General features: G+C 41.1%; 1 protein-coding gene across 1 annotated transcript in view; it reads right to left on the bottom strand.

Annotated features, from left to right (window-relative positions):
* PSME4 (proteasome activator subunit 4) overlaps positions 1 to 11,189 on the bottom strand; it is a 99,397-nt gene extending 88,208 nt beyond the window's left edge. Inside the window, exon 1 of the mRNA XM_006044748.4 lies at positions 10,920 to 11,189. Coding sequence (XP_006044810.2) covers positions 10,920 to 11,161 — 242 coding nt within the window. The 5' untranslated portion in view covers positions 11,162 to 11,189. The remainder of the gene's footprint in view (positions 1 to 10,919) is intronic.
* Positions 11,190 to 15,176: the final 3,987 nt, after the last annotated feature.

The following is a 15,176-nucleotide window of genomic DNA, read 5'->3' on the forward strand; positions in this document are numbered from 1 at the left end:
AAATAAATAACAAATGGCCCTACAGCATGCAGCCTAGAGAGAGAGACAGACAACTGATTATTTCAATATGATGGTCTGAGTACAGACTAACACGTGTGCTCAATTTGCTCCACCTCTGTTCCCACACATTAAACATCTTCCTCCAAATTCCTCCTTACCTAATCAAATCTTATCTCAAGGCTCAGCTGCAGTTTTCCCAGGTGATACAGCCCAGGCAGCTTTCCTTACTCTGGACATATGGTTAAGAGCAAAAGCACTGTGGTCAGCAAGCAAATTGGCTGTTACATAACGTAAGATTCATTTCTTCAAAGGTAAAACTGAGATAATAAATGTCAGTCAGTGAAGTTGCTCAGTTGTGTCCAACTCTTTGCAATCCCATGGACTGTAGCCTACCAGGCTCCTCCATCCAGAGAATTTTCTAGGCAAGAGTACTGGAGTGGGTTGCCATTTCCTTCTCCAGGGGATCTTCCCGACCCAGGGATCGAACCCAGGTCTCCCACACTGCAGGCAGATGCTTTACTGTTTGAGCTACCAGGGAAGCTGAGATAATAAATGTACCTACAGTTAATTGTGAAAATCAAATGAAATAACAAATATAAAGCCTTTAGCATACTGCTGGCACATACTGAGCCCTCAACAGATGGTAAGTAGTATCTATACCACTCATTTAACAATCTATGGGGCTTCCCTGTGGCTCAGTTGGCAAAGAATCTGCCTGCAATGCAGGAGGCAAAGTGAAAGTGAAAGTCGCTCAGTCGTGTCCAACTCTGCAACCCCATGGACTGTCTATGGAATTCTCCAGGCCAGAATACTAGAGTGGGTAGCCTTTCCCTTCTCCAGGGGATCTTCCCAACCCAGAGATCGAACCCAGGTCTCCCTCATTGCAGGCGGATTCTTTACCAACTGAGCAATCAGGGAAGCAATGCAAGAGACCTGGGTTTAATTCCTAGGTCAGGAAGATCCCCTGATCAGGGAATGGCTACCCACTCCAGTGGTAATGGGGAATGGTCTCTTGTAAAATCCCTTAGGTTACTGATATTTTGGGGGCTTCCTTGGTGCCTCAGCGGTCAAGAATCTGCCTGCAATGTGGGAGACCTGGGTCTCCTTTCCTTTCCTTGGGTCAGGAAAATTCCCTGGAGGAGGACATAGCAACCCACTCCAGTAGTCTTGGTTGGAGAATCCCGTGGACAGAGAAGCCTGGCAGGCTACAGTCCACACGGTCACAAAGAGTTGGACACGACTGAGCGTGCATACTCGCACTGATATTTTTAAACCGTTGAGACTTTTTATTTTCATCTTTTGTATCTTGATAGCTCAATAAGTAGGTGTGGATTATATATCTAAAGTATTGAAAGAAACTTGAAAAATGAGTAGCTTTCAAAATTTTTTGGCCACAATCCACAGTAATAAATATAGAATGTAGCATACACAAAAACATATGTATAATTGAAACAAAGGTCATGATCATTCACCTTTATTACTTCTAAAGTCACTCTAATAATCTTAGTCTAGTTCAACAAACCAAACCAAATCACACCCAAAGTGGTTGAGACCTACCAAACTGAATTCACAGGTCTTTGGTCATAACCCCAAATTCGGGTTAAAACACTTAAAAATGAACCTTTGGATAAAATATGATGAGAATTTCACACACAAACAAACAAACAAAAAAAAAACACAGTGAAAAGGTCTTAGGATATCTGTCTGTTAAACTTTATTTTAAAAATCACACTTCTAAAATCATTCCTAGATTGTTAAATCACAATTTTTCTCCTGCTATACACCAAACAGGGACCTCTGTTTTGTATATGTTGACAGAACTTTGAGAACATTTTATTAACTAGGATCTCTGGAAATAACCTACCTTCCCTTAGAACACAAGCTATGCCAACTAAACTCTTCAGGGATGTGTCCAAATACAAGCACTCATGAACATTCATAAAATTTCTTGCTATAAAAACTTCCTTCATCCCTGGCTTAAAAAAAGGAAAATGTCATACAGAGAATTAGTGGTTACCAGTGGGGAAAGGTAAGAGGGAGGGGCAATATAGGAGGAGAGAATTAAGAAGTACAAACTGTTATGTATAAAATAAGCTACAAGGACATACTGTACAATACAAGGAATATAACCAATATTTTACAGTAACTATAAATGGATTCCTTTGTGGCTAAGCTGATAAAGAATTCACCTGCAATGTGGGAGACCTGGGTTCAATCCCCGGGTTGGGAAGATCCCTTGGAAAAGGGAAAGGCTATCCACTCCAGTATTCTGACCTGGAGAATTCCATGGACTGTATAGTCCAAGGGGTCGCAAAGAGTTGGACACGACTGAGTGATTCTCGCTTCATAAATGGAGTACAGTCTTTAAAAATTGTGAATCATCTTGTATACCTGTAACATATATCGAAAATCAACTATACTTCAACTAAAAAAATTAAGTAGAAAGGAAAAAAGAGAATTGTCAGAAAATGAAATGAAACACCCACACTTAACAACCCAAAGATTACTAACATTCTATTTAAGCTGCCTACCATTACAAGATTATAAAGCATTTTTAATAATTCTTAAGCAATTTCCAACTTACTTGAACTAAAATACTATTTTCACATCCATTTCACAGCTGCAATGGTGTTAAGTTTTTTTCTTAGAAAGGGAAAAGGCCTTTATTACATTTTCTTAACTCTAAAATTTAGGATCTAGGTATTATTATTATTTTTAAAGCCAAATTGGCATAAAAAGGTAATGACCATTACAAAATTTTATGGTTCATCTATCAAAAAATTGTAGTAATGATACTCTAAATTTTTAAACACTAAATATTTAACAATAATGATAGCTTTATTTTTAAATGAGGATTTCAAAGTCCCTGATGCAACCGATACAATCTGCTCTCTTCTCTAAATAACTGTTAAAACCCATTCCCTTTACACTCCCTCTCTCTTTAGGTTACACCATTCTCTTCCTCAACCAAGATGGCTCCTTCCCTCCACTTCTTTGGTTAAATATACACTTTCTTTTGAACCCAATATTAAAATAGAAGTGAAGTTGCTCAGTTGTGCCCAACTCTTTGCGACCCCATGGACAGTAGCCTGCACCAAGCTCCTCCGTCCATGGGATTTTCTAGGCAAGAGTACTGGAGTGGGTTGCCTTTTTCCTTCTCCAGGGAATCTTCCCGACCCAGGGATCGAACCCAGGTCTCCCGCATTGTAGACAGACGCTTTACCGTCTGAGCCACCAGGGAAGTCAATATTAAAATAGATCTCACCCCAAATTCATTTTTCTCCATTTTGACTGTCAAAGTAATAATTCATTAGAAACTGCATAATGTTTTAGTTGACAACAAAACTGTTAATTCTAACATTACTGAGTACCTATGAATGTATATATGCTATCCAATATGCCGGGGCTGCAATGCTGCTGCTGCTGCTAAGTCGCTTCAGTGTGTCTGACTCTGTGCGACCCCATAGATGGCAGCCCACCAGGCTCCCCCGTCCCTGGAATTCTCTAGGCAAGAACACTGGAGTGGGTTGCTATTTCCTTCTCCAATGCATGAAAGTGAAAAGTGAAAGTGAAGTCACTCAGTCATGTCTGACTCCTAGCGACCCCATGGACTGCAGCCCACCAGGCTCCTCTGTCCATGGGATTTTCCAGGCAAGAGTACTGGAGTGGGGTGCCATTGGCAGTGCGATGAAGGAGAGGTCAATATCAAAGACTCTGACCCCAAAAGAGCTCACAGTAGAGGGAAGGCAGGTACACAAAGAATGTAAAAGAATGAATAAGGAATCACAAGAGAGTACACTAAAAGGGAAGAAATGCCTAGGCCGAATATGGAAGTAGCCAACTTTAGGATTCCAAATGGGAATATTTATAGTATGCGCTGCTTTTAACATTCAGAGGCCAGTCTCAATGAATGCAGAGGGTTTTGGTTGTTGTTTGCTAGATGTTGCTCTCATTATCATGTTCTCAGCTTGCTTTTCACATGGTACACAAGAGATTTAGGTCTAAATTTTCTACAAAGGCTAAAGGGAAACACAGATTTGAATTTTATATTTAAAATTGGGGAGGGAGGTTCACTAGAAATGAGTAGCATTTAACAGCAGAAAGAGAACCTCTAGGTTCTACAATGACAACAACAGGTTTAGAAGTCGTGCACTTATTCACTAGTAATTGCCCCTTAAAAACATTAGGAATTTGCCTTTCACTTCAGTTAAGACCATTTACTTCAAGACAATTTCATTTAATAAACACTTTATCAAGACCACTTGAAGAAATTGTTTTTAAGTAATAAATTCAGATCTCAAAAGAAAACAAATGGTACTGTTCTACCAATTTTTTTCTAACTGCCTTTTTCAGTGTCTCAATGTAGGGCATGAAAAACATACTTGTCAAGAGTGTGAATTTTTAAGTAATGAGCTTAGCATTCATATTTTCTTCACCCTCCAATTTTTTGATGGAGTTATACCTTGCTTGCTCTGTTCTAAATGAACAAAAATGTGCACTAAAAGAAAAAGAACACTCTGGAACTTCCCTGGAGGGCAAAATTCTTTCACTGATATAACCCCATTGTCAAAAACAGTGCCCATCCCATACAAGGCACTCACAAAATAATTTGCTCAGACTCCTGCCTCTACTACTTTGCATCAGGCTGTGTATTAATGTATGAACCTCAGAGTACAGCCAAAAGCAAAAGAAGAGATAATTCAAGGCAGACCTTGTTACCCCAGGACTGATTCTATGTCTTCAAAGTTGAGGGGGAAAGAAAGATGTTACAATATGAAAACATTCATGAATGAACTATTTTTCTCTCTGTCCACAAGGTCTGTTTACAGTAAACCTTAAACAAAACCATGCAAATGAAATGGAAACTCAAGAGTAAAATCACAAATTCTACAAAAAAGTCAAATCAACTTCATGAGGCTGATCAACATAAATTGTTACTTTTTTAAAGTTTGATAATGACATTGGTATTGATTTTTTGTTTCATTCCTCCTCCCTTAAAGATATATACCAGAAATATTTATGAATGAAGAATATGCTTCAAAAAAAAAAAAAAAGGTCTAAGGGTGTGGTGGTAGGAGGAACATGATTGGCCCTGAGTTGATAACTGCTGAACATGGGTGATGGGTACACCCAGGTTCATTATATTATTCTTTCCTCTCTTGTGTATGTTTAGCATTTTTCCATAATAAAAAATACTTAAAGAAAAAAGTCAGACAACTATTCACATCAGAATCTGTCAATGACAAAGGAGCCAAAAATATACAATGGAGAAATGGCAATCTCTTTAACAAGTGGTGCTGGGAAAACTGGCCAACCACTTGTAAAAGAATGAAACTAGAACACTTTCTAACACCATACACAAAAATAAACTCAAAATGGATTAAAGATCTAAATGTAAGACTAGAAACTATAAAACTCCTAGAGAAAAACATAGGCAAAACACTCTCTGACATAAATCATAGCAAGATCTTCTATGACCCTCTATGGAAATAAAAGCAAAAATAAACAAATGGGACCTAATTAAACTTAAAAGCTTTTGCACAATGAAGGTAACTATAAGCAAGGTGAAAAGACAGCCTTCAGAGTGGGAGAAAAAAATAGCAACTGAAGCAACTGACAAAGAATTAATCTCAAAAATATACAAACAGCTCATGCACCTCAATACCAGAAAAATAAACGACCCAATCAAAAAATGGGCCAAAGAACTAAACAGACATTTCTCCAAAGAAGACACATAGATGGCTAACAAAAACATGAAAAGATGCTCAACATCACTCTTCATCAGAGAAATGCAAATCAAAACCACAATAAAGTACCATCCCACCCTGGCCAGAATGGCTGCTATATCAAAAAGTCTACAAACAATAAATACTGGAAAGGGTGTGGAGAAAAAGGAACCTTCTTATACTGTTGGTGGGAATGCAAACTAGTACAGCCACTATGGAGAACAGTGTGGAGACTCCTTAAAAAACTGTAAATAGAATTGCCATATGACCCAGCAATCCCACTGCTGGGCATACACACCGAGGAAGCCAAAACTGAAACAGACACAAGTACTCCAGTGTTCATCGCAGCACTGTTTACAATAGCTAGGACATGGAAGTAACCTAGATGTCCACTGGCAGACAAGTGGTAAGAAAGTTGTGGTACATATACACAGTGGAATATTACTCAGCTACTAAAAAGAACACATTTGAATCAGTTCTAATGAGGTGGATGAAACTGGAGCCTATAATACAGAGTGAAGTAAGTCAGAAAGAAAAACACCAATACAGTATATTAACACATATAATATGGAATTTAGAAAGATGGTAACAACGACTGTATACGCAAGACAGCAAAAGAGACACAGATATAAAGAACAAACTTTTGGACTCTGTGGGAGAAGGCAAGGGTGGGATGATTTGAGAGAACAGCATTGAAACTTGTATATTACCATATGTGAAATAGATCAGCAGTCCAAGTTTGATGCATGAAACAGGGCACTCCAAGTCGGTGCACTGGGACAACCCAGAGGGTTGGGAGGGATGGGGGACACATGCACACCTGTGGCTGATTCATGTCAATGTATTATAAAAACCACCACAATACTGTGAAGTAATTAGCCTCCAATTAAAATTAATTAATTAAAAAAATTTTAATGGGATTTGCCACTTGGCAAAATGTGACTTTAGCAAGCTATTTAATCTCTACTGGTGATATTTTTTTTAAATCTTAACATGCTAAGTTCAATATACATGTAATCTAATAGAATGTTTCACTCTATCTTTAAAACTCAAAAAGAAAAAAAAAAAAAAAAGAATCTGTCAATGACAAATGAGACTCTGGCAGAAGCAGCCAGTTAGCTAGAGAAAAGAAAACTGACAAGACATGTTAAAAGAAAAATCCCTGGAAAATGGGAAGGGCCTCAAATATTTTTAAAAATCGATGTTTGACATTGCTATGAAAAATCAAACGCATGCCTATGTAGGGACAGGGGGTAAATGAGAACTCTGCACTTTCTGCTCAATTTTGCTCTGAACCTAAATCTGCTCTAAAGAATAGTATGCTAATTTAAAACAAAACAAAAACGTGAAAGATAACTCATCATACAACTTTAGCAGAAAAATTCTTGTCTCCAAAATCAATTAATTCATTTATTTTGTTTTTCCCTATGAACAATCAACTTTCTCACTACAAAATTTAGGGTCCTGTTTTGAGTGTGGCCATTTAATAACAAAGACAAACTTTTTTCTATTTCTATCACTTTCTCTAACTGGTTCTCACTGACGAATATGGCAATTTGCCAAGATTTCAAGAATCTTTTACAAATAAAAAGCTTATCTTTATTGTGTACTTCACAATTTCAATACTCAAATATTAGATATTCTGTTAAGTACATCATATTAATGGACAACTGAGATTTAGTGTTTAGCATTTTCTTCTTTCTTCTCCAACAGAGAGATGATGTGATTTGGGTGTTCCTGTGGTCACGAATTACTTTCCAGAGAGGAGGTTAATATATTTGATAATGTATATCTTGAATAAACAAGTTCCCAGTGGTTATATAATCTAATTAAATACATGATTCAGTTTAATCCAATTCCTATCTAGTAAGGCCACATAATATTCTTAATAATAATTAACCATGGGAACTACAGTTTAATTAGCAAATGAAATGATTCTCAGTGTAATACAATCATTTCATTATAAAACAGCAGAAAATTGTAACATTTCCACTGAAACAAAGCATCTAAATTTGTTCCATAATACTCCAAACTTACATATTCTGCTAAAATAAAAATTCTACTTAAAAATAAGAAACACAAAAGAAATGATCGAAATTTGTGTTTAATATTTTGCTTTTATGAAACAGTCTGCTGCTAAGTTTAGGTTTGAAAAACCATTTCTAGTCTACACTCCCACTCTCCAGAAAAGGACTCTAAAGCTAAGAAAGGTTAAGCAAGACCAAGATGGCAACAGCAGCAAAGCCAGGTACAGATAAACCTCTTTTGCCTAGACTTCACTGCCTCTCAGGAAAAGTCCAAGAGGACAAGGAAGAAAAAGCAAACTTCAAGATTACCTTTCTTCAACTCCTTTCATTCTCCACATGGGCCACACCAATTATTTACAGATATCTTTCGCTCAGTGTCCAGGAGGTGTCTTGACAACTATGTTCCAAAGACCACTAGTTTGTACCTCTTTTCGCTGATTTGTTTCCTTGCTTCTTAAAAACTAGTCCCCTCATGTATTATGTCACACAATCTCTCCTCAACAGGCAGTACTAATACTTTAAGCTGTCTGAACAAGAGACCTTGAATTATATCACGATGACAATTTCTAAAATACACAGAAATAACTTTTCTTCACAGAGAACTGCTAAAAAGACCTGCAAGTCTTAAGAAGGATTGAAAGGTAATTACAGCCATCAAAATAAAACAGAAAGTAAAAAAAAAAAAAATTGGAGGGGAGAGTCTGAGTATCTCCTGAAGGAGAACTCTACCCAGTCCTGCAACACCAAGATTGGGGATGTACTGGTCGGGGATCCACTCCCAGTATCCCTGAACAGTATTTACATTCTGGGCTTCTTTGGGAATGCACTTGATCTGGGCAACTATTTCCAGTACTTTACAAACTGCTCCAACAGTCCTTGTAGAAAGATACACACTGGCTTATTTTAGGCTTTACAGGATAAAAAAAAAAAAATCATACCAGAGCAGGAATGTTTCTCAGGAATAATTTAGTCCATCTCCCTCACTTCTCTCACACGCATACTGACACACAATCACAGAGCTAGTGGGAGAAATTAGATTTTATTTTCACTACTACTTTCCATTTTTCTACAAAGTACTACGTATGGTCACTACTAAGGCAACTACCAGCGATCATCACATGTTTTGGCCTCATGTAGATGTAAACTTGTGCAACACACACAAGGCTTAAAAAACAAGCACAACTATAAGCAGGTCACCTTAACACGACAGGAGAAAAAAATACACCCAAGATTACAACATGTCCCACCAAGTTCAAAATGTCATAGCGCAATCCCAAGAATCAGCTTGCAGAATTTAAACAAGGTTCCAAAATAAAATTCTATCTACTAGCACTTCTTCCTGGTTAATTAAAAAATAAATGGTTTGAGGTTTGCAGGTTTTTAAGCCATATAACTGCAATCTTGCCCTAAACACCAAGGACTGTTCCCCACTGTATTTTTAGCCCTTTCCAGGTAAAGATACCTAACAAGCCCAAAACAATAAATATCCTGGCGTTAATTTGCCAAGCTTAGTAACAATAAAAATGTCAGAAAAAAAGTGCTTAACTATGCCTGTGTAGATTCTCAATATATCCAAACCTGATACAAATTCACAGACTGGTCTATTTATACATCCTGATTCTAAAAGGAGCTGTTTGTGTCCCAAAAATGATTATTCTCTGAAAAATCTAAGTGATTAAAATGAGGAATTACTGGAACTGACAAAATAACTTTATTTTTACAGTGCCCAAGTAATGCAAAAACCTAGGAAACTCACTTGAAAAAAACTATGAATTGTAATCATTTATAAAACATTCTTCTGTTGTGACTAAAAGTGATTCTTCTCCGTACCACAAACTTCTTTACACTCTAATCAAGAGAAGAGTTGTTAACCTTGACATTTTATGGTCACTCTTTGAAAAGGGCAAACTAACTGTTTTAGTTTTACTCCTTAATTTAAAAAGTAATTATTCCCACCACCACAGCCATTTAGGAATGAGAAATTTGTCAGAGGCTCCCTAATAATTGGCCGATAAGAATCATCCTGTGAGGAAATGTAGAGAAGACTATTGCATTGCAAAACCCTGAGTCATCACCCAATTCACTCAGCAGATTTGGGTAAACACTGGATAAGTGACTTATGTCTTGTGTGTTCACCCATCCATACCCACAAGCGTGAACATATAATGTTACCGTATTTTATGTACAGTTAACCAAACAAGATACAGCAAAATTCTTTTTTTAAAAAAGTTCTTCTGACACAGTGAAGATGCCCACCTAGCAAATAAAGTCTCTAACCTTTCCCCCAATTGTATTTTACTCTGTTTACAGCCAGGTTATGCCCCCCCCTCGCCCCCCGCCAAAGTAACAAAGAATAGAACTGAAACTGATTTAAGTAATCTATATTCATCTGAACAGCGCATAAACTAACACAAGCCCGATACTAATAACGCCCAGGACAACCTGACAGCTCTCTTCTCTGTTTTCCTTAGTATCGCACATTTCCAAAGGAAATGTCACACAGGAGTAACACACACTTTTCCCGAGGTTCTCAGACTCGCCATTCTCAACATCAACGTCTGGTACACGGCCCAAGAACGCGCTGAGGGCTGATTTTAAATCAATCTTTTCAAGCAAACCCACAAAGCCTGAGAAAGCCCCCAAAAGCAGAACCTACAAGTTCCCTACGGCCTCCTTCCCATTCAGAAAGTTATCAGACACGAATTGAGAGATAAGAAGAGGCAGGGAACCGTAGGGGAAGAAAGAACCGGAGGCAACACCAGGAAAAGTCAAAAGTTGTTCGCCCGAATCCTCTGCTCCCTCCCGTCACCCGCAAAGGTTCAAGAAGAACCCTTGGGGGACCGCCCATCTCTTTCCCTGGGGGTCCAGTGGCCTTCCGGCTCCCTGGGGCCCCGAATATCGGAAGACAACAACCCGAAACCTTGGGGAGAAGCACCTGCTAAGGACGTAGCGGGCTGGTGAGGACCGGGGAGATCCCGTGGGAAAGCGGCAGGGAGGCTCGAGTCGCGACTCTGGGGCTTACTGCACAGAAACGATCCGCCCGAACCGAGGCAGAGTCGGGGGGTGTCCAGCGGTCCGCTGCGGACAAAGAGCCTCCCCACGACCGCGGACGCCCTCACACCGAGCCTTTGCCTCCGGCCCATCCTGCAAGCCCTGGCACACCTACGTGGAGAGTTTCCTGGTCCAGAAGAGGCCCCCAGGCCACAGCTCTTGAAGCTGCACCGCCCGGCCCAGGTTGCTTTTGATCTGGGCCAGCTGCAAGTCGGACTCGGCGTCCAGCCGCTCGGCGTAGGGCAGCAGCTTGTTGTAGACGATCTCCTTCTGCGGGACGAAGCCTTGGGGGTCCGGACCCGGGCGCCCGCCCGGCTCCAGGGGATCCCTGCCGCCCGCCCGTTCGGCCGGCTCCATGAGACCAGGAACAGCCCCCTAACCCCCTCCCACCCTATCCCTCCCCGGCCCCCACCCCTCTCCGGGCTCCGCCTCCTCCGCGTCGTCGTCGCCCTGCGGCCGCCGGCGGCCCGTCGCCCTCGGCCCGATCGCTGGGCCCCCTGCCCTGGCCGGCTCGCTGCTGTCCCCGCGCGGTCCCGGGTTCGTTGGCGGCTGCAGCGGCCGCTCCGCCCGCCCCGCACCGGCTAGGCTGGTGACGCTGCACCACCCGGCCCGGAGGTTCCGGATGGGCCTCAGGTCACTTCCGGGGCGGGGCGGGGCGGGGCGACGGTGAGGGAGGAGGGGGCGGCGGCGGCGGCGGCGGCGGCGGCGGCGGCGCGACGGTGCGGCGGCAACCCTGGGTGCCGCGCCTTCCTCGCCGTGGGCCGGGCTCGAAGCCCCGACCCCCAGGTCTCACCGGCCGAGCGCGAGCCTGTCCCACCGGAAACACGAGGCTGAGTTCCAAGCTATTGTCCTTCCTTGCGTGGGGTCGCGCGCGCTCTCTGCGACTGCCTCGCGAGCCCTAAGTCGCCGTGGCCTCGGTGGAGGCAAACAGACGGCGTAGTGCCCCACGCCGTTTATGGAAAAACCTAGGTACTCTGTCCACCCCACTTGTAACTTATAGACTTTTTACCCTGTCCCCTTTAAAATCTCGTCTTTCTGGCGTTCTTCTGGCCGCCTTCGTTTCAGAAAAAGGAATTCAATAAATATTCAACAAACATTAATTGAGCCACTGCTGTGTGTCAGACACTCCTTTTAGGCCCTTGAGGTGCAGTTTCAGAACACCTGGTTTCTGCCTTCCAAGGACTTTACAGTAATGTGGAGCTGTTGATTGAAGAGTAAGCAATTACAGAACAGTACTGCTCTTAATTGCTAGATAAGTATAGGATGTCTTGAGAACATCTAAAGAGGACTTGAAACAGAACGGAGTGTCAGGTAGTTCTAGAAATGATACCTAAAGTTGAGCTTAAGGATTGAGTGTAAAATTTATTAGAAGAAAAAACAGCGTTCAAGAGGGAAGGGACATATACCTATGGCTGATTCATGTTGATGTTTGGCAGAAACGAACACAATTATGCAAAGCAATTATAGTTTAATTAAATAGGCAATTTAGAAAAAAGAGCTGAGGAAGCAGCTCAGACTGCAGCCTTGCATTCTAGGAATTCAAAGTTCAAAATAAAGATTGCTTGCAGAGAGGGGAGTGAAGAATGAGACTTCGAAGGACATACTAAGGGGTTTATAGAGCTTTATCTTAAAGGCAACAAGAAGCTGAAAAATTTTAAGCATAAGAGTGGTATGGTATAATTTACATTTCTGAAGAATCACTCTGATATTGTGTGGAGATGGATTAGAACAGACAGGGTCGGAAACTGGCAGATCCCTTAAGGAGATGTGACATAATGGTGGGCTGCATGTTGGTTGAAATGATTCAAGAGCTATTTCAGCAAGAATGACCTGAGTTTCATAGTTGATAGGATATGAAGAGTGAAACAGGGAAAAAGTCAGGATGGTGTCAGATTTTTGGGTTGGGAAACAGATATAAAGCACAGCAGAAACATCAATGGAGGCAGAATGCCTAAGGAATTAGAAAATATTTTCATGTATGGATCAGGAGGGTCATCTAAAAGGGGATATAGCATATAGGTGAATTGGAGGGAATGAGATATAGAGTATTGTTAAAAGATAAACGGAGGCATAGTAAAAAACTTTAGGATTTACATGAGCAAAAATTGATTGGAATTGGGCAACACCAAACCTGGAGCAGGGACAGAAGCCAGGGAATGAGAAGTGCAGAAGCAAAGGAAGGAAATTATTTGATTGGCTACAGCTGAAAGCCTAGTTAGCTATCTTTGATTGTTGTCTTTAGTGTTTAGATTTCATGATCTTGAGGCATGTACACACTTAGACTTGGGTTTGCTTACATAGCCCACCAAGGCATTAGAGACACCTTGGTCTAATGGCCTCCTTGTTTAATTAATTTAATAGTATGAATAGAGCCCTTGATCACAGTCTTAAGGAGCTCCATGTTTAGAGATGGATAGAAAGAAGAGATGGCACCCCACTCCAGTACTCTTGCCTAGAAAATCCCATGGACGGAGGAGCCTTTTAGGCTGCAGTCCATGGGGTTGTGAAGAGTCGGACACGACTGAGCAACTTCACTTTCACTTTTCACTTTCCTGCATTGGAGAAGGAAATGGCAACCCACTCCAGTGTTCTTGCCTGGAGAATCCCAGGGACGGGGGAGCCTGGTGGGCTGCCGTCTATGGGGTCGCACAGAGTCGGACACGACTGAAGCGACTTAGCAGTAGCAGCAGCAGAAAGGAGAGAGACTGCAAAGTATACTCAAAGAAGCAGTCTGAGAGGTAAGTGTTCTAGGAAAGTGAGCTTTTTAAAAAACTGTTTCAGTTAGAGGAATTGGTTAATAATAGCAAAGGTGGCTGGGAGGTTAAATGAGATCAGAGAATGGCTTATTGGAGTTACTGATAAAGCAAATAACAGTTTCAGTGGAATGTAGGAATGGAAAAAGCAGATTGCAATGATAAAGGATGAATGGGAAGTAAACAGAGACATCCAAGGTGGACAACATTTTTTGATAGTTTGGGTGGGAAGAACAAGAGAAAAATAAGGTAGCTGGAATGAAAAGAATTTTTGAAAGTGGACTGTTGAAATATTGATGAGAAGGCACCAGTGGAGAGAGAGATTGAAAATACGTGGGTGAAGATGCAGAGAGTGGGAGAGAGCATGGATTCACTGGCCTTTAGTAGTAAACCATCCTCTCCTTCTGTTGGCAGAGGAGGAAAGCAGGGGAAAAAAGGTGCAAAAGCAAAGGCGTTTGCAAATTTGGTGCCTGGAAGTTGGGGGTCTTTCTGGTGGTTTCTATTTATTTTTATTTTTGGTGAAGCAAGAGAATGACAGTGATGGGAGAAAGTGGGGGATAGGAGATTTGAGGAGTTGGGAAAAGGGTTTGGAGTCATCTTAGAATTCAGAAAATTGACTAAAAAAACAGAATTGCTTGGTAGTTAAGGGTGGAAGCATGAATTTACCATTATCTGACTGCACGACCCAGTGACTCCATTAGTGACCTATTATTTCTACAATAATGTTTAACAGCCCAGGATTATATGCTATACAGGCTGATATGATCAAATGACAAGCAAGAGGTTATATATGTTAGCAGTAGTGACGGTAGTGGTTTTAGCTGTCATTTCTTGAGCACTTCCCTCAGCCTGTGCTTTATCCTCTTTATCTCATTGAATAAGAAGAGATCTTGGAGTTGAGAATTTGAAAGAGAATGGTTAACATCTAAATTGGTTGAAGTCTAAGAAGAGAGAAGAGGTGAAGCAGTGGTTCCAGGTGATCTCAGTTTCCCTGGGAATGGATGTCTGAACTGGAAAGATCAAAAGAATTATTGGAGCAAAAAAAGATGAAGTCCCTGTTATTCTATGTGAAGTTTAATAGAAAACACCATTCAGACCCCTTCAGGTGAGAAAGGCAGGAGACCTTAAGTTTCTCCAGAAGACCAAGGCTACTACTCATCATTAGAGATGGTATGCAAAGTCTGGAGTTAATTTTCTCTTCTCAGACCAACTCCCAGGCATTTTTTATCTCCCAGAGCTCAGGATACTCTGCCAAAGGATAACAACTCAGTATGCTTTCAGCCAGACCTTCCACAGAGGGAGACTCTGACTTCTTATCAGACTCCTCTAGGAAATAGACTGTGATCACTTTTCTTGGAAGACCTCGAAAGTGCAGTAGCCCTTCATGAAAAACATTCTAAAGAGAGAGGCTTCTCCTCAAGCTGGAGGATTTGGCAGAGATAATTATCATCAGATATTTATGACATGGATGTACTTGCTGGCCCACTACATGATCAACCACTTATTAGTGAACAAAAAGGACAGGTTGTTAGTTTCATGCCTTCTCCTGCCTTGGTTTTTTCTGTATATGATGTATTTGGGACCAGGGGCAGGGGTATTTTGACAGGGTATTAATAGAT

Source organism: Bubalus bubalis, chromosome 12 (assembly GCF_019923935.1).
Source record: "Bubalus bubalis isolate 160015118507 breed Murrah chromosome 12, NDDB_SH_1, whole genome shotgun sequence".
Lineage (NCBI taxonomy): Eukaryota > Metazoa > Chordata > Mammalia > Artiodactyla > Bovidae > Bubalus > Bubalus bubalis.